This window comes from Hemicordylus capensis, chromosome 2, assembly GCF_027244095.1.
Source record: "Hemicordylus capensis ecotype Gifberg chromosome 2, rHemCap1.1.pri, whole genome shotgun sequence".
Taxonomy (NCBI): domain Eukaryota; kingdom Metazoa; phylum Chordata; class Lepidosauria; order Squamata; family Cordylidae; genus Hemicordylus; species Hemicordylus capensis.
Window position 1 is genome coordinate 258,088,135 of NC_069658.1, and position 24,202 is coordinate 258,112,336.

General features: G+C 45.3%; 1 protein-coding gene across 3 annotated transcripts in view; it reads left to right on the plus strand.

Annotated features, from left to right (window-relative positions):
• The first annotated feature begins 772 nt into the window (after positions 1-772).
• Positions 773-24,202, plus strand: part of LOC128347058 (neural proliferation differentiation and control protein 1-like) — a 30,081-nt gene continuing 6,651 nt past the window's right edge. Inside the window, exons 1-8 of one of the 3 annotated variants that reach the window (XM_053301106.1) lie at positions 774-1,025; positions 7,174-7,326; positions 9,516-9,629; positions 16,555-16,776; positions 16,931-16,997; positions 19,406-19,490; positions 19,575-19,651; positions 23,192-23,282. In XM_053301106.1, the coding sequence (XP_053157081.1) occupies positions 953-1,025; positions 7,174-7,326; positions 9,516-9,629; positions 16,555-16,776; positions 16,931-16,997; positions 19,406-19,490; positions 19,575-19,651; positions 23,192-23,282 (882 nt within the window). In that variant the 5' untranslated portion in view covers positions 774-952. Of the gene's footprint in view, positions 1,026-7,173; positions 7,327-9,515; positions 9,630-16,554; positions 16,777-16,930; positions 16,998-19,405; positions 19,491-19,574; positions 19,652-23,188; positions 23,283-24,202 lie in introns of all 3 variants that reach the window. The other 2 variants (XM_053301105.1, XM_053301104.1) reach the window with 2 other exon arrangements.

Consider the following 24,202-nt stretch of genomic DNA (forward strand, 5'->3'; position numbering starts at 1 on the left):
TACTTTTTATAGGCATCTCTCCTGCCCCAGAACTAAGATGCAGTTTCCTCTCTGGGGAGAAGCAGCTGTATGGACAATTGGTCAATGGTCAATTGGTCATTGGTCAATCTGTAAATAAATGGAAATACAGCATTTCAGAAGAGTTATTTTATCAGATCCTTAAGATACGTTGCATGAGTGTTTGTGTGAGTAAAATGTGCTTGTGTGCTTGTTGATGCTTTGTAACTTGAGGTACTGTGTTGGAAGTTGTGTTCTCATGCAAAATCTTTACAAAATTATCTTACGCCTAAGAAAGATAATCCTTAGCTAATCTAATCTAAAATAATCTAAGAAAGAAGTCCTTAATTTTCTTAAGCATGAAATCAAACCAAAACCCTGTACAATATCATAAACCACTTAATTAAAAAGAAAAAGAAGAAAAGCAATATCATTCTTACAACATTCAGACTGAAAAGCTGGCAAGGGGGAGGAAGAGGTAGGAATCTGGAACATGTGTATTCGACTTTCATTTGGTGAACATGCAAAAACGTATAGGGGATTGATATTTCTCCCCCCCACCCCCAGCTGCTTGCATGTATGACCTCTAACTCTTCATCTGTTCATTTATTTAGTCATATCTGTTCAATCTTGCAATACAAGCTTCTGACTCTCAGTCCGACTAATATGTCAGTCTACCCACCTATCCATCAATCAGTCTGTTTACCCCTGTCAAACATTCAAGGTATTCCGGACCATTTTAATCGACTTCTCCATCCCGGCTACCACCACCTCCGTGCACCCTCCCAACTGTTCATTCATAAAGATCCGCAGTCCCTCCCCGCTTTGCCAGAACCAGGTCTTTTCACGCATTCGGCTAGATGCCAGCAGCAGCAAAGGGGGACACCCCCTGCTATAGCTGAGGGGGGGCACTACTCACTCCCACCCACCTGATTCATCCGCCCTTTGAAAGGAGATGTTGAGCAAAGCGATACGATGGCTGGGATTCTTCGCAATACTGATAGCTACGGGGGCCAACTGGGAAGCAGGTGAGGGGGCACCTGAGGGGGGGCAGAATGCAGAATTGGGGGGCTCCACATGACCTTCCTGGGATGTAAGCAAAAAGGAGATGAGCGATTGTTGAAAGAGAGGAGAAAAGGCAAAGAAATGTAGGAGAGGAGGGGGAAAGGAGGGAGAGAACACAAAGGAGAGCTATTGTTGAGAGGAGAGAGAGGAATATTCAGTTCATGGAGCAGGAGCAGAGGCTTCAAAAGAAAACCGAGGAGCAATAAACATTTGGGAATAATGGAATGAATGGAGACTGAGATGGAAGAGGAAAATGCCCTATGCTAGCCTAGACACAGCTCTGGTGCTAGAAAACACAGGAGTCTTGACATCAGCCTCTTCTTGCTCCTCTAGGCTTCCTTTGCTCTAACTTACTTGATCCCACCCTAATAATAAGGTACCAGTGTTCAAACCTGCTTGGAATCCATCCCTTTGCCCCAAGGTCCCTTCTGTTAAATTAAAGGGATTTAAAGAGTGGGGACTGGGTTATGGTTAATGCCAGCAGATATTTTTGGAACCTCTATACATGCTCAGAGGCACTCTTGCTTTGGTTTGTTATGTGCCTATATAATCTAGAAGTGAGTCCTAGGCTGAAAGCACATCCTAGGGCTCGGTAGCAGAGCTTTGGCTCAAATTAATTGCTACCTCCTCTCCTTCTGGAGTTCTGCTTTCTCGGATTTAAACCAATTGACCTTCCTTCCCTTCTCGGAGAACTTAGGGAACCTGGTTTTTCAACCTTCCTTCCTTGAAGTAACTCAACAGTTGTCAGTGGACAAAGAAGTCCTGCATACCGAGAAATGCTTGAATGCGGGGGGGGGGGCAGTGAGAAAGCGAGCCAGCCCCTTATTTTTTTATAATGCCCTCTAGCTATTGTGTTTAGAGAAGTCCTTAGGGAGGGCCTTGATTGGGTTAAAATTGGTGGGAGTCAAATGCTGGTAGATTGCTGGTAGGTAGTGAGGCTCTTAATACAATCTACCACTGGTAGATTGTATTAAGAGCCTCGCTACCTTTTCCTAACTTCTAACCCCACTTCCTAACTCTACCTCTCTAAAAGAAAGAACTGAGGATGCCTCTTCCTTTTCCTGGCAGGATTATTCTGCTTTTACCAGCTCTGTGACATGCAGAAATTCAACAGGTGCAGCATCCCTCAAAAGATGCAAGGATGAGGAAATCCATTGCCTTTGTAATTGAGCAGAAGGCAGCTGCCACAGTTTTCTCTGGAACTGCTCACTTGGAGCATTACAACTATTTTGAAAGAACTGCACTGGCTGCCAATTTGTTTCCGGATCCAATTCAAGGTGTTGGTTATTACCTTTAAAGCACTTAACTGTTTGGGCCCTGGATACCTGAAAGACAGCCTGCTCCTTTCTGCCTGCCCAACAAGGTTGTCAGGGAGGCTTTTGCTCTAAGTGGCAATGTTGAGAGAGGCTAAATTGTCATGCATGCAGGACAGGGCCTTCTCTGTTGTTGCCCCCAGGCTCTAGAATGCTCTCCCACTGAATGTCTGCTCTCTGACATCTGTGGCTGCTTGAAAACAAACAAACAACTAAAGACCTTTTATTTGTTCAGGCTCTTACCCCTTAGGGGTTGCCAGGCTTCTCAGCTTTCCTGCTTTTGTTGTCTTTTTTATGGTGGTGTTTTTGAGGAGTGTGGTTTTTTTGGGGGTGTTTTATGGTGCCAATTATTTTCTGCCCCTGCCCCTGTGCCTATAACAGCAACCTGACATACAGAAATTAAACAGATGAAACTTTCCCCATCACTTAATTGCCGTATAACTGAAAGACTCACTACTAGAAGGGCTGGAGAGTAGCTGCAGTGAAGGCTTGTTGCAGAGCCCAGCAAGCAGAGAGGGGGGTGGGAAAGCAGTTTTTGCTTCTCTCCCCTCCCTGCAGAGGGCCTTTTGACTTACACAAATATGTCCCTGAGGGGTGTGCAACTACTAAGCACCTAAAGCAGGGGCTTGAGATATTTGGGGGAGGAGGGTTTCCACAGTTGTGATGCCACCACTGGAAAGACCCTGTCCCGGCCAGTACCCACCAACCACATTTATGTAATTGGCAGACCCGACAGCAGGGCCTGAGACGTAGCTTTATGGGCACAGACAGTCCTTAAGATATCTTGTCCCAGAGCATTTGAAATGTTTCATACACCTGATTTCACTATTCTTATCCTCATGTCACATCGAGCACTGAGGCTGAGAGACCAGTCACTTACTTAAATTTGCCTAGTGAGTTCATGGCTGAGGTGAGAGTGAGGGAGTTCTGAGGCCACATTTACACCCAAAACAAATAAAAAAACCAGCAGGCGCATAGCCATCATTGCAACAGGGGGTGCTGCTGTGTCAGGGTTACAGGTATAGGGGCTACCAGCTTCTTCCCTCTCTCTCCCCCCACACTGGCCACTGCTGATTCTCAGTGAGAACAGGCAGCCCCTTTAAGAGCCAAGAAACAGCTGCAGTCAGCATGAGCTGGGATGGCCCTGCCTCACTGAGCTGGTGACATCATCAGGCCATGCCACATGGCCATCCTACCCAATGCAGGAGGTGGCAAAGGTGGCAAAGGCAGGCAGGAGGTGGACGGTGAGGGGGCTCACCCTCAAATCTGGTTAGTGGCCTTCCAGACACGTTCCACAGAGCAAGAAGGCCTCTTCACATATTACGCCTGCCATGTACAAACAGTGCGTGAGGGAGGAGCAAAGAAGGAAGCAGTGGCTAAGGAAACCTCTGTCCCTTAATGCTTGCTGGCCACACTACTGGGTCTCTGTATATGTGGGCAGGTGAGTTCCAAATTTGCTGCTGCCCTCTGCAGGCAAACACCAGATATGCAGAGGCCTGGGAGGGTGACCGGCCAGCATATCAGCCTGGGGGTTATTGCTAGCCATTGCACTCCCTTTTACCCGTCGTGCATTGGCGGTGTAAGGCGTATATAACACGGGTGATGGCTATAGCAATGCCTCAATTACTGTTTTACTGCTGCATTTATTTGTTATTTTATTGGTGTACTTGATGCTAATGTTCTTTAAATTGTTTTGTTTTGTTTTATTGCCATTACTTTTGGCGAAAAGACAGCCTGGAGATCTTTTCGAAAAACAAATGCATGTGTTATCTGTAGGAGGTCTTGCATTTTCCCCATGTGAGAAAATGAGCCATCGTGGTATATTGGTTAGAGTGCTGGACTAGGACTGGGGAGACCCGAGTTCAAATCCCCATTCAGCCATGAATGGGGCCAGTCAATTCTCTCTCAGCCTAACCTACTTCACAGGGTTGTTGTGAGGAGAAACTTAAGTATGTATCTCTGGGATCCTTGGAGGAAGAGTGGAATATAAATGTGTATGTGTGGGGGTGTTATTGCAACCACTATGTGTTTGCAACTAACAATTCCCACCCTGTTGAGTGTAATTTGGAGCTAAAGGCATGCAAGTTGACACAGAAAGGGAAGTGGCTTCTTGTGCTTTAAAGCAGAGGATGGGGAATTTGTTCTGAGGGCCCCTCAGCTGTGTTCAGGCATTATGTTGTATACAGGTGTCTGCACTGCACACAAGTACATTTTTGTGTGAATGACTGTACATGCATTCATTTTAAAAGTGAGCCTAGAGTTCGCTAACACTGGCTACAGGCCCGCTTAAATTATAGGAAGTGGACTACTGTACATGCATTGAACATAATGTGTGAATGGGCCTCTTGAGTTCTGAGGACGTCAGTGTTAGTTTGGAGTGAGGCCTTAACCGGCTGTAGAGAGGAAAGGGAATTTGGTGGGATACAGTTGGGTAATGAGTCTGTGTCCCAAACAAGTCGTGACAGCAGTAGGGTTGCCAGTTTGCCATAAATGACTCCTGTTTCTCCAGCTTTTTGTCCTTTATTTCCTGAGGCGTTTGGGAGGCAAAGGTTAATTTCAGGCCCTTTGGGAGCTCTGCCCCTTTACCGCTGGGCTCCACCCCACAGGGACAACTCTAGACCAAATAGTTTGGGGAGCAAAGGGGTGGCAAAGAACATGATTAGGTAATTCACTATACATTAAATACTTATAGAAGTAAGAGAACTAATGTTGTTAGTTCATTTCCCTTATTAATGAAGCTTGACATTTTCAAATATATTCAGAGAATGGGCCAGATTGCTCTTAGAAAACAGTAAACTTGTTCACACAACCAGGATTAAGGTAGAAGAAGACCCCTACGCTAAATTGGGAGCTGAGCATGCTTCTGTTTGCTGATTGTCTGCAGCTTAAAACCAAGGTTGGAGCGGGAGGAAGTGATCATGTGGATAGGAGAGGCTGACTCAACTAGGCTGAGATGGACCCGACCTGGCAAACCAAGTAGGCTTGCCAACTGTCCCACACTGTGCCAGATGTCCCTACTTCCTGCGGGAAAATACTCGTCCCATTCAGGACGCAATTTCTCCAACTTTTTGACCTTTATTCTTTTTTCTTAAAAAAAGCTTTTTAAGCCGCCACTGAGCGGCGGTGGATTGGGACGGTGGCAAGAGCTCTCCTGCCCCACAAGCTATGGGAATGGGCTATGGCTGCTCTGGGGCAGAGGCTTGCTGGGGCATGTGCGCTGGTGGGAGGCACGCTGCAGCTGAACTAAAGGAACTCAAGCACTCACCACCACTGACTCACTGCAGGAGGGAGGGACGGAGTGGGAGAGAAGTGGCAAAAGAGTCCCTTCCTCGCCCAGCCTTCCTCCCAAATGAGGCAGACGGGCCGATTTCAGGCTTCTGCGCAGGACCGTCTGCACAGTCCATCCAGCATTCTAACACATACTGTTTACAATAATGAAGAGGTTTGTGCCTCATTCCTTCACAGGCCTCACTGTTCTGTGGTTGGTCTTTGTGTTGATGGTGTTTAGAAGGCAAGCAAAGACGGTATTATTCTAGCTTCCATTAGAAGTGTGTGACACATTTTTGATGGGGTTTAAAAAATAATAATTCTACATCTCCTGGCTTTTTAAATGTGTATGATCTGCTGTTTTATTTATTTGCTTTTTAAAAATTGTCCTTTTAAAAATGGTCATCATTAGCTGTCTCGGGAGTTCTATTGATGGAGCAGAGAGGCAGGATAGAATTCGTTTAAACAAATAAATGCACACATACTTTACTAATAAATCGGGCAGACATATGTTTTAAAAAGCAGATATGCTGCCATCAAAGGTAGTTTGGGTCTTAGAAGAAGCCAGGAGCTCTGAATGTTCTTGAGGACCTTCTGCTCTGTGTGAAGCAACCAGCAGAGGCTCTGCTCTTTGGGCTGCCATTATCAGAAATCCAGCTGGCAGCTCCTAGAAGCAATGAGACTGTGCACATGAGCGGCCAAAACTAAGCTAGGGCAGCCCAGCCTGGGTTTGGCTGCTTATGTGCACCGCCAGGATTGAGCTTGATCCCAGTGCTGCCCTCACGGGTAGCTGAACTTTTTATCCCAGCCTTCAGCCAGGGTTTAAGGGCATGAGCGTGTCCTTAACCTGGGGTTGTGTATATGCTTGGACGTAGAGTCCGGTGCCTAGAGAATCCCCCAAGGCACTGTGCTCATTGCATAGTGCATTATGGGATTCCTGGGGGCCGAGAAAACGAGTCCCGGCCTCCACTGATCTGCTCTGCTGGGGGCAGTGCTGATCATGTGGGTGCGCAGCGGTGTGCTCAGGAATTCAGCCGCCATCATCTGAGGGGAAAGTAGGTCCATCCTCGACTCCCCCCACCCCGCCCACCCGAATAGCCTTAAAGACTTTTCAGTGGTGTCTTTGTACTTGTGAGACTCCTTCCCTGGGGAATTAAGTTCGGCAACCTCTCTCCTTTTAATCTTTTGAAAGCTTTTAGTCCTGTGCAAATCTAATAGTATGTTGATTTTATCCACTCTTCTGTTGTGGTGAAACACCCCCACCCCCCACCCTCATTTTACTGTGTTGGGAGTACTGTATCTGTCAATTGTTTTTAGCTTCATTTTGTATGGTTTAATTTGTTTTTGTAAGCCACTTTGGAATGATGACATGAAAAGTGATGTATACATTTGGAAAACCAGTTTCATGAAGCAGGGAGGAAGGGAGCCAGTGTGGATTTGGGTTTGAGTGAGGATTCTTTGCAAACTGCAGTGAGGCTCACTGTTCAACCATGTCTGTCTTCTCCTCTTTTCTGACGCTTTATTTCTGCAGACCCCCTCTGCCCTCCCAGGTACAAACTCAACTGCCTGCTAAGGCGACGTATGGGCTGTGGGCCTGAAGGAGGCCCCAGCTGCGGCCCTTGCTTCCCCAATCATGAAGAGGACTCTGGGGGAGACTGTGTGCCAAAGAAGGTCTCTAAGCATGGTAAGGCCAGTAGGCTTTGGGAACACATCACTGCGGGCGGGGGGGGGAGTCTATGGGAATCGGGGGCTTAGGTTTCTGGACTGCTCAAAATGGTATGAAATTGGCCAAGAATTGTGAGTTTTGCCCCCAATCCCCCCACAAAGCACCCCTCAAAGTGCCCTACTATGCTGCAGAGTAGTCCAGGGCATCCAGGGGGCCAAACATCAGCCAAAAATTGGCCAGAAATTACCATTTCCCCCCTCATTTGTTTTAACTAAATGAGTCATAAAATGGCTCCCAAAAACAAAATGGCAGCCAGAAATGGCCTCCGAGGTCATTTCCGGCCACCCCCAACCCGGGGGTTTAATACATGGGTTTAATCCTTTCCTCCCCATCCCCCCCTCTGCCGCCTATACCGAAGTTAGGTGCTAATTACCTGACCGCGGATACGCAAAACTGCAAGTGCTGGACCCACGATTAACAAGGTCCTCCTGTATGTTCTTTATTAGTAATACCTTGATATTGACATTTACTTTAATTTGCCATACCTTAATGGTGATTTGTACAGTATAATTTTTGTTTGTCCTGATTTCTGCATTAAAAGTACATAGTCCATATTTTAAAAAATGCATTGTGGTTCACACCTCATTTATTGCTACAAGACCCCTGTGAGGTGAAAACTGTTCAGAGAGGTATAGCCAAGGAACCAGGTTCTGGCCTCAGTGGTATTCTGGGTCCCTTCACTGAGTATTTAACTTCCGTTTCTTTTAAAAAGAGTAAGTTTCTAGTCCTTTTTCTTATGGAGGGATGAGGCAACACATACACATAAAAGCTTTTAAACAGCATTCAGTCAAACAAACAAACATCACCCATGTACATTATTATTGTTTGTTTTATATATATATCTAAATGTACATGGCACACAAGCAGGGGAGCAGATCTGATCAGAACTGTAGCTCTGGGGTAAGGCGGCTTAACCCTTCCCCCTTGCATGCCATTTGCCTGTTGCAAAACACTCCCCTTCCAATATTTGACCCATAGGGGAGAAACTTGCAGGCACCATCCACATAAGCGTCCCCTACCCCAACAGATGAGATGTGGGAGGGTCTGCCACAACAGCAATGAATGGGGAAGTGCAACATTTTCCTTGGTACCAAATCAGGACCAGCTTTATAATAAAGCAGAGGATAGTTTATAAAACTAGTTGAGGTGACAGCATTGTGCTCATTTTTCGCTTTGGATGTACAGTAAGTACAGTTCTGGCCCTTTACAAAGCTTTGCGCTGCCCTGTACACCGTCCTGAGCTCCTTCATGAAAGAGCAGGATAAAAAACAGCTTGTGGCCATTGTGGCTGGGGATGATGGGAGTTGTATTCCAACAACATCTAGGGAACCAGTTTGAGAACCCCTATGTGAATAAAAAATAAAGAGAAGTGCAACCTTCAGGCACTTTTTTGGAGTCTGAAAACATTTCTTTCTCTCTTTCAGGGTTCAGATTCAAGGCCTTTAAGATTGTGGAAACATTTATTCTGTCAGGCCTTTAGCTTATGTTGTTATTAATTGGTTGCAACTGGTTTTAATTGTTGTTATCTTTTGTAAACTGCCGTGAGTTATAACAAATAGGAGGTATATAAATGTACTATATACAAAATTAAGAAAATATATGTATTTAGCAATGTAGTATTATTATTATTATTATTATTATTATTACATTTATATCCCGCTCTTCCTCCAAGGAGCCCAGAGCGGTGTACTACAGACTTGAGTTTCTCTTTCACAACAACCCTGTGAAGTAGGTTAGGCTGAGAGAGAAGTGACTGGCCCAGAGTCACCCAGCTAGTTTTATGGCTGAATGGGGATTTGAACTTGGGTCTCCCCAGTCCTAGTCCAGCACTCTAACCACTACACCACGCTGTACATATCATGAGAAAATCTCAGTGGTGGCACACACACCCATCACAAGAGGAGGTACACAGAAGGAGCAAAATGCATTTTTGGGTGGGTGAGCTGTGTCCCATATGTTAGATTTGGGGGGGGGCAGGTGGAGAGCAGCTACTTTTCTGAGGGGTGCATGCCTTTCTTCTGGAGTCACCTTTGTATAACTGGTGGGACAGAGCCAGTCAAATGGTTGGGAATAGTGGGGAGGAGGATGGAATATGTGGGTTGTATTTAAAGGACATTCTTGTTCCTCTTGATCACTTTTTCTTTCAGAAGGCAAAACAAAAACCCAGAAGAGGCCCAAAGATTTGCCGGCTCTCATCCGCTCCCTCCTGGCCAAGCATGAGAAAGGTTTGCAACCTCAGGACATGGAGATCACGCTGCCTGGTATGTGAACCCATCACACACACACACACACACACACACACACACACACACACACACACACACACCCATCTCTCTTCACAATATGGTTCTTCTGCTATGTGGTGGAAGCCTTAAAAATCTATTACATGGCTATTACATAATCTAACCACCTATTGCCAATACTGAACACCCCACGTCAAACTAAAATATTGATATTTGGAAAAACGGCTAGGAATTATAAATGGATGTGGTGTGATAACTCTCTGAAACAAGTGTGTTCAAATATTTGGGTGTATTGCTTTCAGGTAATCTTAACTGGTAATCTTAACTGGTAAGGTAATCTTAACTGGTAATCTTAACTGGTAATCTTAACTGGTAAAGTAATCTTAACAGGACAGCCTAGAAAGAAGCTGCTCCATTTTGGGGCTGGAGTGGAGATCTGAAGGTGCTCTCCTTCTCCTTCTCTCCTACAGTTACTCCCATGCAACTGGTATTTAGTGTTTTATCTTGCCTCTGAGGCTGGAGGTAGCCTATAGCCCTCAGACCATTGATAGAACTGCCCTCTGTGAATTTATCTAAACCCCTCTTAAAACCATCCAGGCTGTTAGCTGTCACCACATCTTGTGGCAGAGAATTCCATAGGATGATTATGCGTTGTGTGAGAAAGTACTTCCTTTTGTCAGTCCTAAATTTCTTTTGGATTTCACCACCCTAAATAGTTGGGTGTCATCTGCAAATCTGGCCACCTTACTGCTTACCCATTACCCCAACTTCTAGATCATTTATGAATAAATTAAAACATGCCTTATACTATTGGCCCATCTACCTCAGCACTGTATACACTGACTGACAAGCTTCAGGCAGGAGCCTTTCCCAGCCCTACCTGGATAGGCCAGGGATTGAACCTGGGACCGTCTGCATGTGAAACAGATGCTTTATCACTGAGCTATGGCCCCATCTCCACAAATGGGCTTCTTCGAACTCAGTGGTGGAACATGTGCCTTGCATGCAAAAGGCAACAGGTTCAATCCTGTCTGGAACCGCAGAGCGCTGCTGCTGCCAGCCAGTGTAGACAGTACTGAGCTAGATGGCCCAATGGTCTAACTTCTTATAAGGCAGCAGAAGTAGTATCTTTATTACAGTCTCTGACCAGAATAACACCACATTATACGTTATCAGGCAGCTTCACGTGCTCATATTCTTGTAAAAGGCGTTGGAAAAGGGCTAGTTTAAAAACAACAACCAACCCTGGTTATTTATTTATTTTATTTCTACCAATATATCTATTGAATTGAAATATAGGTACCAATTACACAATATAAATACTTATTTTTAAAAAATACTGGATGAAGTTTAAGTTTAATACTAGATTAATGGTTTGCTCTAATAAAACCTGAGCAACAGTTTAACTCAGGACTGTTGGTTTCAGTGGCATTGAAGCTTGGAACCCCTAACAATCCTAGTTTCAGGCAGAAACCTTTTAAAAAACAACAACTCAGCCAGAGATCTTGTTATCATATTATATGGTCAGTATAGGACTTCTGTCTCTTGATCATGCAGGCTGTGCTGTCTCCTCCTGGTGTGATCAACTCTAGTCAGGGCAACATTCAGACCTCAGCTTGATTATTTTAGTTATTTAACATATTTCTATACCACCCAAAACTTGTGTCTCTGGGTGGTTTACGATTAAAATCAATTAAACATTAAAATCAATTAAACAATTAAAATCACTTAAAACCCAACATTAAAAGTATTAAAACTATAAATCCAATAAAAAGCCTGAGCGAATAAATATGTCTTCAGTGCCCTTATTTCTACAGAGAGCTCATTCCAAAACCCAGGGACAACAATGGAGAAGGCCTGTCCCCGAGTAGCTACCAGATGAGCTGGTGGCAACTGCAGACGAAGCTCTCCAGATGACCTTGACAGGCGATGGGGCTCATGGTGAAGAAGACATTATCTTAAATACCAAGGGCCTAAGTTGTTTAGGGCTTTATAGGTAATAACCAGCACTTTGTATTTTGCCCGGAAACATATCAGCAGCCAATGTAGCTTTTTCAACACAGGAGTAATATGGTCTCTCCTAAATGACCCAGAGACCAACCTGGCTGCTGCATTCTATACCAACTACAGTTTCCAGACTATGTACAAAGGCAGCCCCACACAGAGCGCATTGCAGTAGTCTAGCCTGGAGATTACCAGCATATGTACCACCATTCTGAGGTCATTCATCTCAAGAAACAGACGGTCACGCAGCTGGAGTATCTGCCAAAGCTGATAGAAAGCAACTCTGGCCACCACCTCAACCTGGAACACCAGGGAGGTTCAAATCCAGAAACACCCCCAGACTGTGTACCGGTTGCTTCCTGGGGAGTGTGAACCCATCCAGAAAGCACCCAAAATTGTCTCCCGAGTTCTGACCCTGCACAATAAGTACCTCCATCTTATCTGGATTCAGCTTCAGTTAGTTATCCCTTATCCAGCCCATCACCGCCTCCAGGCAGGCGTTTAGGAAGGTTATTATTAATTTATTTATTCGATTTCTATACCGCACTTCCAAAAATGGCTCAGGGTGGTTTACACAGAGAAATAATAAATAAATAAGTAAGGTGGATCCCTGTCCCCAAAGGGCTCACAATCTAAAAAGAAACATAAGACAGACACCAGCAACAGTCACTGGAGGTACTGTGCTGGTGTCTGTCTTATGTTTCTTTTTAGACTGTGAGCCCTTTGGGGACAGAGATCCACCTTATTTATAAGGTGGATAGGTTATGCCTTCTCCCAATGATGTTGACATGGAGAAATATATTTAGGTGCCATCAGCATATTGATAACACCCTGTGCCAAATCTCCTGATGATCTCTCCCAGTGGTTTCATGTAGATGTTAAACAACATCAGAGACAATATGGAGCCCTTAGGGGCATAGCAAGGCTGGAGTGGGCCCAGAGACAAGATTTTAAAATGCCCCCTCTCCTCACTGAAGCTCAGCTCATGAAGTAAAGAAATCTTAAATGAGGCTGAATAATGGTAACAAAAAGCATAGTAAAATTTATAAATATATATACACACTATGTGCCACAACAGAATATCATACTAATTTTTTTTTTTAAGGTTTTGTAAATTGTGGATGATGCAAGTCATTTAATGGTACTAGAGAAGGACATGCTGTTCTGGTAGCTCCAGGTCTTAACACTCACATCAGTTTCGGAGGATGAATACAACTGAAGGATACCCGGGTGGGTGCACGGCTGGGGTAGTCAGTCATATGACTTGCCTCTGTGGGGCCCCCCAAGGTAGTGGGCCCCCAGGCAATTGTCTCCCCTTGCCCTATTATAGTTACGCCGCTGGGAGCCCTGCGGGACACCATACAAAAGTTCAGATTTTGAAGAACAACAGTCTCCAAGAGACACTATCTGGAATATGTCCATGAGGTAGGAGTGGAACCACTGCAGAGCAGTGCCTCCCACCTCCAATCCTCTCAGATGTTCCAGAAGGATACTATGGTTAATAGTATCGAAGGCTGCCGAGAGATCCAAAAGGACCCACAGAGTCACACTCCCTCTGTCAATTCCTAATTGGAGATGATCCATCAGGCCAACCAAGGCAGTCTCTACCCCATAGCCCAGGGATGTCAAACTGTGGCCCTTCTGCAGATGTTGGCCTACAACTCCCATCATCCCTGGCTATTGGCCACTGTGGCTGGGGATTATGGGAGTTGTAGTCCAAAAACAGCTGGAGGGCCACAGTTTGACATCCCTGCCATAGCCCATCTGAAAGCCAGTTTGAAATGGGTCTAGATAATCTGACAAGTGTGGCCCCGTTTGGGAGTTAGATCAGCCAGCTCTGCATTCATAGCATGGCCAGAGTTACTCTCCCTGCCTTTAAAAGGCAGGGAGAATCACTCTGTCTATGCTGTGAATGCAGTGCTGGCCAACTGAGCTCCTAAACGGGGCTTTGTGGCCCCGTTTGAGAGCGAAACCATGCCCCCATGTCTGACGTCAGACATGGGGGGGCGTGGCTAGCCAATCCCTGCATCTGATGTCAGATGGGGGGGCTGGGGGGGCCGCGGTGGAATCAGCACCCGGGCCGCCACTGGCCTCTCTCCACAACTGGCCCTGCCTGTGCCTTAAAGTTCCCCCAGCTGAAAACTCTGAGGCCACCTCAACCTCCTTTGGCAGCAGAAGGCGGATGGCTGTACTGAAAGCCTGTCACTAGCCTTAGGGTGTCTCCCAGTATGTAGAAACCACTATCTTATTTTGGCGTGATGCTGTTTCATTTCCAAACTGATGGAACCCGAACACTGACCCCACCCGATCCTGAGTTGAATATTTGAGGGAGTGATGATAGCTCCAGACTACTCAAGCAAGTTAGGCAAGCCATACACAAAGAAGTGACTAAGGTTTAGTGGAAGCAATGTTCTGCTTACAAGGACCCTGGAGTGGGAGGAGAATAATTGCTTTAATTCCCATCAGGCTCCCTTTTACTTGTACTGGTGGTGATACATCTTTTGAGGACAGGCTAAGCTGCAGAGGCCTCCTGTCTTTCTCTCTCCAACCTCTAAAACTTGTTATATTGATGCAGCATGTTAAATGGATTAGCAGGTTGCTAGTTGTTATACAGAAACATTGAATAAGAGCATTTCCAGGCTGAGGGCTTTTTGCGCAATGGAGAATCATAGCCAGGTGTCTACACCTAACAGTTCTTGTGATAGCTTATCTCACTATTTTTTGTCCACATCAGAGCTAGAGTATTGGGGAACAGTGTGGGTTGGGATCCAGTGTTCCCTGTAACCGGAATTACCAGATATTGTTGACTACAACTCCCATAATCTCCAGCCAAAGCCCACAGCAACTGGGAAATATGGGAGTTGTATTGACAACAGCTGGGAATCCCTGGTACAAGGAACACCGTAGGGGTCCCTCCCACTGAAGTTTTTAAAAGTCTGAATTGTGGTCTTGCATGCTTCCAGCTTATTGCACTTCCAGCATACCAAATATTTGCAGCATTCCTCCCCACACTTATGCCAAGACTCTCATGGAAGTTGGAATGGAATCCTTGTGGTTTTCAGTGTCTCTTTGCTGTCCTAATAAATTGCTTTCTGAAGATCCCGCTTAATTAATCACTTCCTGCTATCACATTGAATTGTTCCCCTCTCTTCCTGCCTGACTGTCTGAAATGACTTGGCTCCAGTCCTAGGCACACTTTTCTGGGAGTAACTCCCACTGAAAGTAGTTCCGAGTAAACATGCATCTATTCTGCTATTGAGGCTACAATTTCCTTCTCTTTTATTTCTTAATGTTTGATTTCTTAATGTTAAATTGCTGCTCTTGCACTCTTATTTTTACTGGGGGTGGGGAGGAGATGGATATAGTACAGATATTTTATTTTATTTTATTATTTTATTTTATTTAACACATGCCCCATATGGAAGTCCCTGGGCTTCCTAAAATCTAAAAACACAGCAATTAAAAACATTAACACAATTAAAACAGTTTAAAATGCAGATTAAAAACTCTAAAACCTAGAGTTTAAACCTTACTGCTCTTTATATAATGGGCGGAACACAATAGGGGAGCAGAGGAGAAGGAGTGGGATCACTTGGGTGCTCAGCCTGAGTAGGAAGGCACAAAGGCTGCTGCTGCTGCGTTCAGCTGTCCTCGCCTCTTTCCCTGATGCTTGAGCGACAGACTGTAATGGGAAATCATCGAAGGTTTATGAACCATTTGTTTACTGACAGAACTGGATGAAAATTTAATGCACAGTAGGCCCTTGTGAGGCCACTATTCCAGACAAATTCCATGCAGCTACATCCTGGGGTTTTCCTGCATTAAAATGTTGAAGCTTGATTTTGCCATTTAAATCCATATGTGATTGCCGCAAGATGGGAACAATGGAACAATTGAAAATGCTCCTTTGATATGGTTTAGCTGGTTATCTCCTGGTTGCATCATTGAATCAAGAGCAGCAGCAATCATTTGGAGGGAGGGAGGGAGAGAAGGCTGAAGGGGGAGAAGACCTATTTGCCTAAATAGCAATAGCAATAGCAATAGCACTTACATTTATATACCGCTCTATAGCCAGAGCTCTCTAAGCGGTTTACAATGATTTAGCATATTGCCCCCAACATTCTGGGTAAAGCCCTAAAAAAACCCCAAAAACCCTCCAACACAGGGGTTTTAAAAAATTAATCAAAAATTTGAGTAAATGGGTTCAAAGAACCTGGGGCCCCCAGCTCCCGAGGGCCTCCCAGTTCCACCCCTCCCTATTTTCTTCATTATCTCCCTAACTCCAAGGGGCTGCTGGAGAGAGGGGTGAACACGGGCCCTCTCTCCCCCTAGTTACGCTCCTGCTCCAAAAAACTTAACAAACACACTGGGAAGAGCATAATTGCAAAAAAGTCAATAAAAATTAAAAATATATATATTTAAAAGAGGGCCAAAATATAATATCAATTAAAAGGGGAAAGGTCCTCCCAAGGTAAGGACCAGAAGAAAAGTGCACTCAGGTGCAGAGTGAGGGGGCATGCCGGGGTGTACCCAACCCTCCTATATGTCATTGCCTATGCAGGTAGTCACCCCTTACAGTTGGCACTATGGTCTGTCTGTCTGTACCTTTTCCTCTTCACTCAGGGTTTCACCCTTCTGTAATCGTTTGAATCAATGTAGTTAAAGACACTGATGTTTTGTGGATTGGCAGGTAGATTGTGCAGAGAAGTTATGGTATATCAAAACATCATCTGGACCACCTGCAAACCCACCCATAAGAATCAGTGGTCATGCTGGCACAGAGCTTTGTTTGGAAAACCCTAGGAGAGGATCATGCCTATGTAGCCTCAGATAGACCAAGTATGACTGAGACCCTACTATCATGTTACTGGTGTCATGAGGGGGCATTCTATCATAGAGAAAATTCAGGACTGATTCAAACCACCTGTTTGCTTTACAGGCAGCACTGAGATGTTTGAACCACCAAACTCCCCCACTCCTTTCTCAACCTTTCCCCCTATGAATGCCTCCTATTCTGTGAGCAGCATCCCTGAAGCAGCTTCTTCCGAGCCCTATGAAGATACCCCAGTTTCAACCACCATGCCCACATGGCGAGTGAAAGTGGATTTCAAGCAACGGTCTCGCCCCCCTGCTCCTAATTTGAACAAAGCTGTGTCCCTCAGTGAGTATGAATAATTCTGGAAAAGATGGGAGAGAGTGACAGTAGAGCTTGGGAGGATGGAGAGAGGGATGGGGTGTGTGCATAGCTAGAAAAATGAGGACTAGCCATGCCTACTCAAATGTAGCACTCAAAAGGTTAATTCTGGTCCTTGCAGCTCTGGTGGTGATGTGTACAGTGACTGGTGTCTCTGGACTGGTGGTTGCTGCCATCTGCTGGTACAGGTAGGAACTATACCTGCACTTTATTAGTAATGAATTATATTGTGCCGTCTGTGGAGAGGGTGCTTTTCAGAGCTAAAAAGCCAAAAGACAGGGCTCTTTCCCCAGAGGAGGTTGCAGTCTAAATTCCAACAAAGTGGGAGGGAAGAGAAGAATGTCAAGACAAGTGTGACAGGAAGAATGTGTGTGAATGTTGTTGTGTATGCTTAGGTTTGGTTTCAGTAGAGGATGAGGGTGAAGGATGGATTTGAGATGAAGGGTCTTCCAGATGGTGATATATTCCAAAACCAGTGCAAATTAACTGGGAAGGGGATTATATTTGTAGTGTCATCTTCTGGCAATCTGTGAAAGGACAGTCTTTTTTTCATACTCCTTTTATTCTAACTTTAGAGGTTGCTGCAGATTGCCAGCAGATGGCACTAATATAACATGACAACCTTCTTACTGTGGATTACCTGTGGTAATTTGCACTGATATTGAAATATGTCAGCATCTGCAAGGACCCCAAGACTCCATGAAAGAGAGAGATTTTCAGGAAGCATTTGGAGGGACAGAGAGAGGTGGCAGAATATAGATGTACTGGGCAGATGTTCCAAGCCTAAGAGGCAGCAAATGAGATGAGAGAGCAGGAAACTTAGGAAAATTAGGAATCTAAGTGGGGGGGGGAGTTAAGGTCAAAGGTAGGGCTATATATCATGATTCAAGAACGAGTGATAAAGGGAGGGGGCAAAACCACAAAAGTCTAATTTGAAGGTTAAGGATATGGGACTGGATGCAAGGACTGAAAGAAAAGTGTCATAGCAACATAGGAAGTTGCCTTATACAGAGTCAGAGTGTTGGTCCATCCAGCTCAGTATTGTCTTAACTTCAATTCTTCAGCAGCTTTTGGACTAAAACTCCTATGATTCCCAGCCACAGTTGCCAGTAGTCAGGGATTATAGAGTTTAATCTATCTATCTATCTATCTATCTATCTATCTATCTATCTATCTATCTATCTATCTATCTATCATATTTATATACCGTCTGATATATACTTCTCTAGGTGGTGTACAGAATCCAAATTACAATATAAAAACAAAACAAGACACTTTCACGGAATAAAAACAAATTAAAACCATTCACAGAATGAAACCATTAAAATAATTTCACAGGATAAAAACAATTAAACAGTTTAAAATTAGTTTTAATTAAAAGCCTGAGAAATCAGGTGTGTCTTAATGGTCTTTTAAGAAGCAATCAGAGATGGAGAGGCTCTTGTTTTGACATCTGGGACAGCCACAGAGAAGGCCCAGCCCTGAGTTGCCACCAGACGAGCCAGCGGCAACCCTAACCAGACCTCCCCAGATGATTTTACTAGGCGGCAGGGTTCATGACAAAGAAAATGTTGTAGGCCAACATCTGCAGGGGGACCCAAGTTGTGCAGCCCTTGTCTACACTGACTGGCAGTGGCTCTCCAAGGTTTCAGGCAGGAGGTGCCAGGGGCGAATCTGGGATATTCTGCATGCAGAGCAGATGTTCTACTACTGAAGTATAGCCCCATCCCCAGACATTAACTTGGCCTGTATGGGAATCAAATCTGTGACCTTGGTATTATTAGCGTCACGTTCTAACCAACTGAGCTAACCAACTGGTAGTAAAACATTCTTCCACAACATGAGACTTGAACCCATGATCCTGAGATTAAGGGGCTATTTGCACAGCCACGCACGCAGCTGGGTCAGACCACTGGTCCATCTTGCTCAGTATTGTCTTCACAGACTGGCAGCGGCTTCTCCAAGGTTGCAGGCAGGAATCTCTCTCAGCCCCATCTTGGAGAAGCCAGGGAGGGAACTTGAAACCTTCTGCTCTTCCCAGAGCGGCTTCATCCCCTGAAGGGAATATCTTGCAGTGCTCACACATCAAGTCTCCCATTCATATGCAACCAGGGCATAGCCTGCTTAGCTAAGGGGACAAGTCATGCTTGCTACCAGAAGACCAGCTCTCCTCTCCTACCTTCCCCCAGATGATCATTTTCAGCCCCTGCTGCACACAAGCCATGCACCCACACAGCCCATGCTGCTCCTGGCATCATGGAGCAACAGAGGCTGGGACTCATTATCCTGGCCTCCGAGTATCCCACAGTGCACCACACACTTCTCTATGTCAATGCGAGCTGCAAGCATCTCACGCTGACACATGATCCTGACAGCCGGGTTAAGGGTGCATTTGAGCCCTTAACCACGGCCAAGAGTCGAGCTTCAGTGCTGGGTTTGGCACTGCCGGTAGCCGCATGGATCCCAGCATTTTTCGTGGGCAGCCAAGTCCAGGCTCGATGTTCATAAGACTCAATGTTCATAAGAGCTGCAGACATATTCCAAAATTCAAATAGCTGTTTAGTTACCTGTAAAAAATCCTATGATTAATTTCCAGACTACAGAAAGAGGTACACATGGCTCAGAAGATGGCCTACACAGCCACTCGGGGGAACCAGTACCGATACCATCAACCCAGTGCAGTAAGTGATTTTGCCATTGGTTGTCACTGAGCTGTGTGGGAGGTGCTGGAAAACATCTGACTATATCTGATCCCTCTTTCTTAGTACATGGACTCCAGACTAGCTCAGTCTTGCCAGGTTCACCACTATCAACATCAGAAGAAACTTCTCACCAGTGAGGAGTAAGTAATCTTTTCTAGATCTTCCTGGGGGAGGGCTGTGGGTTGTAACAATCCCTGGGAGGGGGAGGGCCCCCGGAGAGCCGAATAGATCATACTGGGCCAGGTGGACCATCGGTGTGGTTGAAAAGGTCCCAACACAAACAATTCATAACACGGTGAAACTGTAGGAATTTCTACTTTAGACCACAGGTGGGAATTTCAGAATTAAATGCTGATGTGTAATGTCATCAGTCATCATCATCACCCTGTACATATATACAAACTAGATTCTAGATAAATTCTAGCCTAGACTTCCCCCTCTCATGCTAGTTTTCTTGCGGCCCTTCATCTGTAATCAGAAGTCTTACAGCTCAGTAACATCTTTAACATGAGCTGAGTTTCAAAGGGATAGCTATGTTCATCTGTTGCAGTGGCACCTCGAAGACTAAGTTAGACCAAGACTTGCTATTTATTGTAGCACATTTATTTGCTCCAGCTAGGCTTGAATTGGGATAATGGTTTCCTCTCCCAGTATAGCTGCTAATTATCCTAGCAAAGTACCAGAGAATACTGCTGCTGTGAATGCTACTCTATAAGTATTCTATAAGTTTATTATCTTACAAACTTCTTATAAATTTATACTTTACAAAGAATGGTCACAAATTGCACCTCTTGCACTTCATGGCATTTCTGCTTTACAGTCTTTTCTACAATCTTTTCCTCTATCCCATTGTATGTCTGTTAAGTCTTTAGAGGCACTACAAGACTTTGGTTTTTGCAAGAGCCAAGTTGCTTGCATCCATGCATTCTTTCATCTACAGCTGAGGTGAAACCCAGTTAAAGAACTCTCAAGCAGTGGCGCAGTGGTAAAACTGCCGCCCTGTAACCAGAAGGTTACAAGTTCGATCCTGACAAGGGGCTCAAGGTTGACTCAGCCTTCCATCCTTCTGAGGTCGGTAAAATGAGTACCCAGAATGTTGGGGGCAATATGCTAAAAATCATTGTAAACCGCTTAGAGAGCTCCGGCTATAGAGCGGTATAGAAATATAAGTGCTATTGCTATTGCTATTGCTATTTTAGTTGATGAATTTGCATTTACATATGGGAGGAAAAAATAAATATTTCCAGAGAAGAAAGCACATTTGTTAGCTGCCCAGAGAACAATTTGTTATGGAGCGGCTAACAAATAAAGTTTATATTTATTAATTATCAATATTTATTATTTTTATTATTTATTTATTTATTCGATTTTTATACCGCCCTTCTGAAAAGGCTCAGGGCAGTTTACAATTAAAACAGAAACCATCAAACCCAACAACAATTAAAAAAGAAATATAAATATAAACACCAATTAACAATTAAAACATCTTAAAAAACAATTAAACAATAAGAACAATTAAAACCCTGGAAGGCCAGGCCAAACAGATAGATTTTTAGGGCTCTCCTGAAGGTCAATAAGGAATTAAGATTGCAGATTTCTTCTAGGAGTGCATCCCACAGCCCAGGAGCAGATACAGAGAAGGCCCGCCTCTGTGTCGCCACCAAACAAACTGGTGATAACTGGAGATGGACATATATATATATAGAAGGCCCGCCTCTGTGTCGCCACCAAACAAACTGGTGATAACTGGAGATGGACATATATATATATATATATATATATATATATATATATATATATATATTATCTGAAACGTACCCGTCGCTAATCCCATGTGTGGCAGCTCTCGCAAGAGTTTGTGAGCAGCTGACGGGCACAGATAGGAGGGAAGAAAATGGCGGTGGCAGCCAGGCAAGTGGGGGGGGAGATGGCGGTGGGTGGGCAAAGAAGAAAACAGTGGCTGGGGTGGCTGACCGGCAGGTGGCCAGCCAGCAGGGATGTTGCCAGGTGGGCAGCGGGGCAGTGGGGAAGCGGCGGGGAAGTGGCCAGGTGGGTGGCAGGGAAGCAGCGGCGGTGAACAAGAGGCCCACCTGCCGGCCCAAAGGAAACATAACCCGCACTGGGGCCAAATGTGAAGGGCGGGCAGGTGGGCGGCAGAGAGGGTGGTGCAGCCTCACTCTCAGGTCTACCTGCCAGCCCAAAGGGAGGCACTGGGGCTGAAATGTAAAGCATGGAGAGGGCAGTGCAGCCTCCCTCTCTGGCACGAGGTCGGCCCACACTGGAGAATGGCCAAGCAGGCGGTGGAGAGGGCGGCACAGCTTCCCTCTCCAGGCCTGCCTGCCGGCCAAATGGTAGACCAGTGAGCGGGGAGGGGGGAAGCGGGGGCCAAAAAGCAGGGGAGAAAGTGGGGTGTGTGGGGGGGGAACCGAGAGAACTAGAGGCGTAGATACTCTTCACCCAGTTCAGCTAGTTATTATTATTATGCTATTTACACACAGTCTACCAGATATTATTGACTGGATTTGGTACTTTAATTATCGGGCCCTTTCTAAGGGTCTAGACCAGGGTTTCTTAACCTCGGGCCCCCAGATGTTGATGGACTACAAATCCCATCATCCCCAGCCATGTCCATTGTGGCTGGGGATGATGTGAGTTGTAGTATATCAACATCTGGGGGCCCAAGGTTAAGAAACCCTGGTCTAGGATAACTAAACACTACCTTAAGTTGCGCAGGGGGGAAATGCTTGACTAACAAGCAGAAGCAGGGGCGTAACAAGGCTGGAGTGGGCCCAGAGACAAAATTTTAAAATGGGCCCCTCGCGCGCGCACACACACACACACACACAACAAGTCACGTGACTTGCCTCTGGGGGCCCCCTTGAGGCGTGGGAGGCCCCAGGCAGCCACCTCCCCTTGCCTAATGGTAGTTACGCCCCTGAGCAGAAGGTTTCCAGTTTGAATCCCCCGCTGGTACTATACCAGACAGCAGTGATAGAGGAAGATGCTGAAAGGCATAATCTAATACTGAGTGGGAGGAGGCAATGGTAAAACCCTCCTGTATTCTACCAAATAAAACCACAGGGCTCTGTGGGCGCCAGGAGTCGAATTTGACTTGACGGCGCGCTTTACCTTTTGGATAACTAAAGAAGAATTAAAAATATTGTCATAGTATTCATGCTGTCCCAAGTAGTATGGCCTTCTGTAGTTGATGTTTTGTAATTTTATTATGATTATTTTCTTTGTTTTTTGACGTTCGTCATTACACCTTCTCTCATACTGCTTGCAATTTGCTTTTTTAAAAAAAGTACTTGTATTAAAATCATTTTTAAATCTGCTGCCTAATTAATTGCTGGCACCTTTAAAGTCAATTAATTTTTTTTTAATGACTAAAAAGGTGCCATCAATTAATCAGGCAGCAGATTTTACATTTTTAAAAAACAATTAGATTAAATGAGTTAATCTAACTGAATAATCAGCTAAGCTTTGGAGCCCTGCTATAAGGGAACTCTTTATGTCAAATATGGAAGGAGAAGACGCTGCATGTTTTTCAGGAGATGGAGATGGTTTGCCTAGCAAGTTAGCGTGACTGGTGGAGAGAGTTTTCAGGTCGAAGACTGGAATTTGTTAGGTTCCTTCTCCTGCAACCCCTTGTCTCACACTGTTGTCTTTCCCTCCAGTAGGGAATCTCCCAAACCAGTAGAGCAGCTCTCCACAGAGTCAGAGACCGAAAATGGGGATTACACGGTGTATGAATGCCCTGGACTGGCACCGGTATGTCAATGTACCCCCTTGGAGTCAGTGGTGCTGCTGGGCAGGCAAAGGTGGCTTCAGCAATCAGGGCCATAGCTGTGAGGAGGACCTTGCCCCCCTCTGTGATACTGCAGGCCCTTTCCCTGAATTTTCAGCTAAAAACAAAAAGATTTGAGCCATGAGGCACATTCTGAGTACCCAGAACGTTGGGGGCAATATGCTAAATCATTGTAAACCGCTTAGAGAGCTCCGGCTATAAAGCGGTATATAAATGTAAGTGCTATTGCTATTGCTATATGTATCCTATACTGATGTTTGTCAGCAGGGCAAGTCAAGACCTCTTCATGGCTGCTGCTGTAGCAGGATATTCCTACAGCCCCTGGAACTTACGTTGTGCAGGCCTGCTGTGGGGTGGTAGTACTCTAGCCTAGAGCCACTTGGGGCAGCTGTAGACATAAATTGGGTGGGTGCGTGGGCTTCTGCCTCTAGCCTGCTAGCTTCTGACCCTCAGCTATGAAAAAGGTGACGGAATGAAGTGTCAGAGCCCTGGGGTGGGATGATTCATTGCTGTCAATCTGTTGCTTTAGCCCAGAGCTCTTAAAGCTACCGATTGAATCTCTGGCTTTGGATCTGCCATGCTCCAACTCCCTCTTATTAATCTACCCTGGGTGCCACTGCCTCCATGTTCTGCTTGGGAACGCCAAATGGCAGAAAGTGAGGATGGAAAGAAGGTTGAGTAAGAGCCAATCTAGATGCACGGCAGAATCGCCAGGTGAGATCTTTTTGGAGTGTACCATTTAGACTGCAGGTGAGGGAATCACATGTCTGAATGCTCTCTTGTGGTGGACGGATGCGGGGAGAGTTCCCATACATAGAAAATTAGCAGGTCAGGGAGAAGGCGAGCCTAAAACCTCTCTTCCTGGCTTGCTAATGTTCTGTGT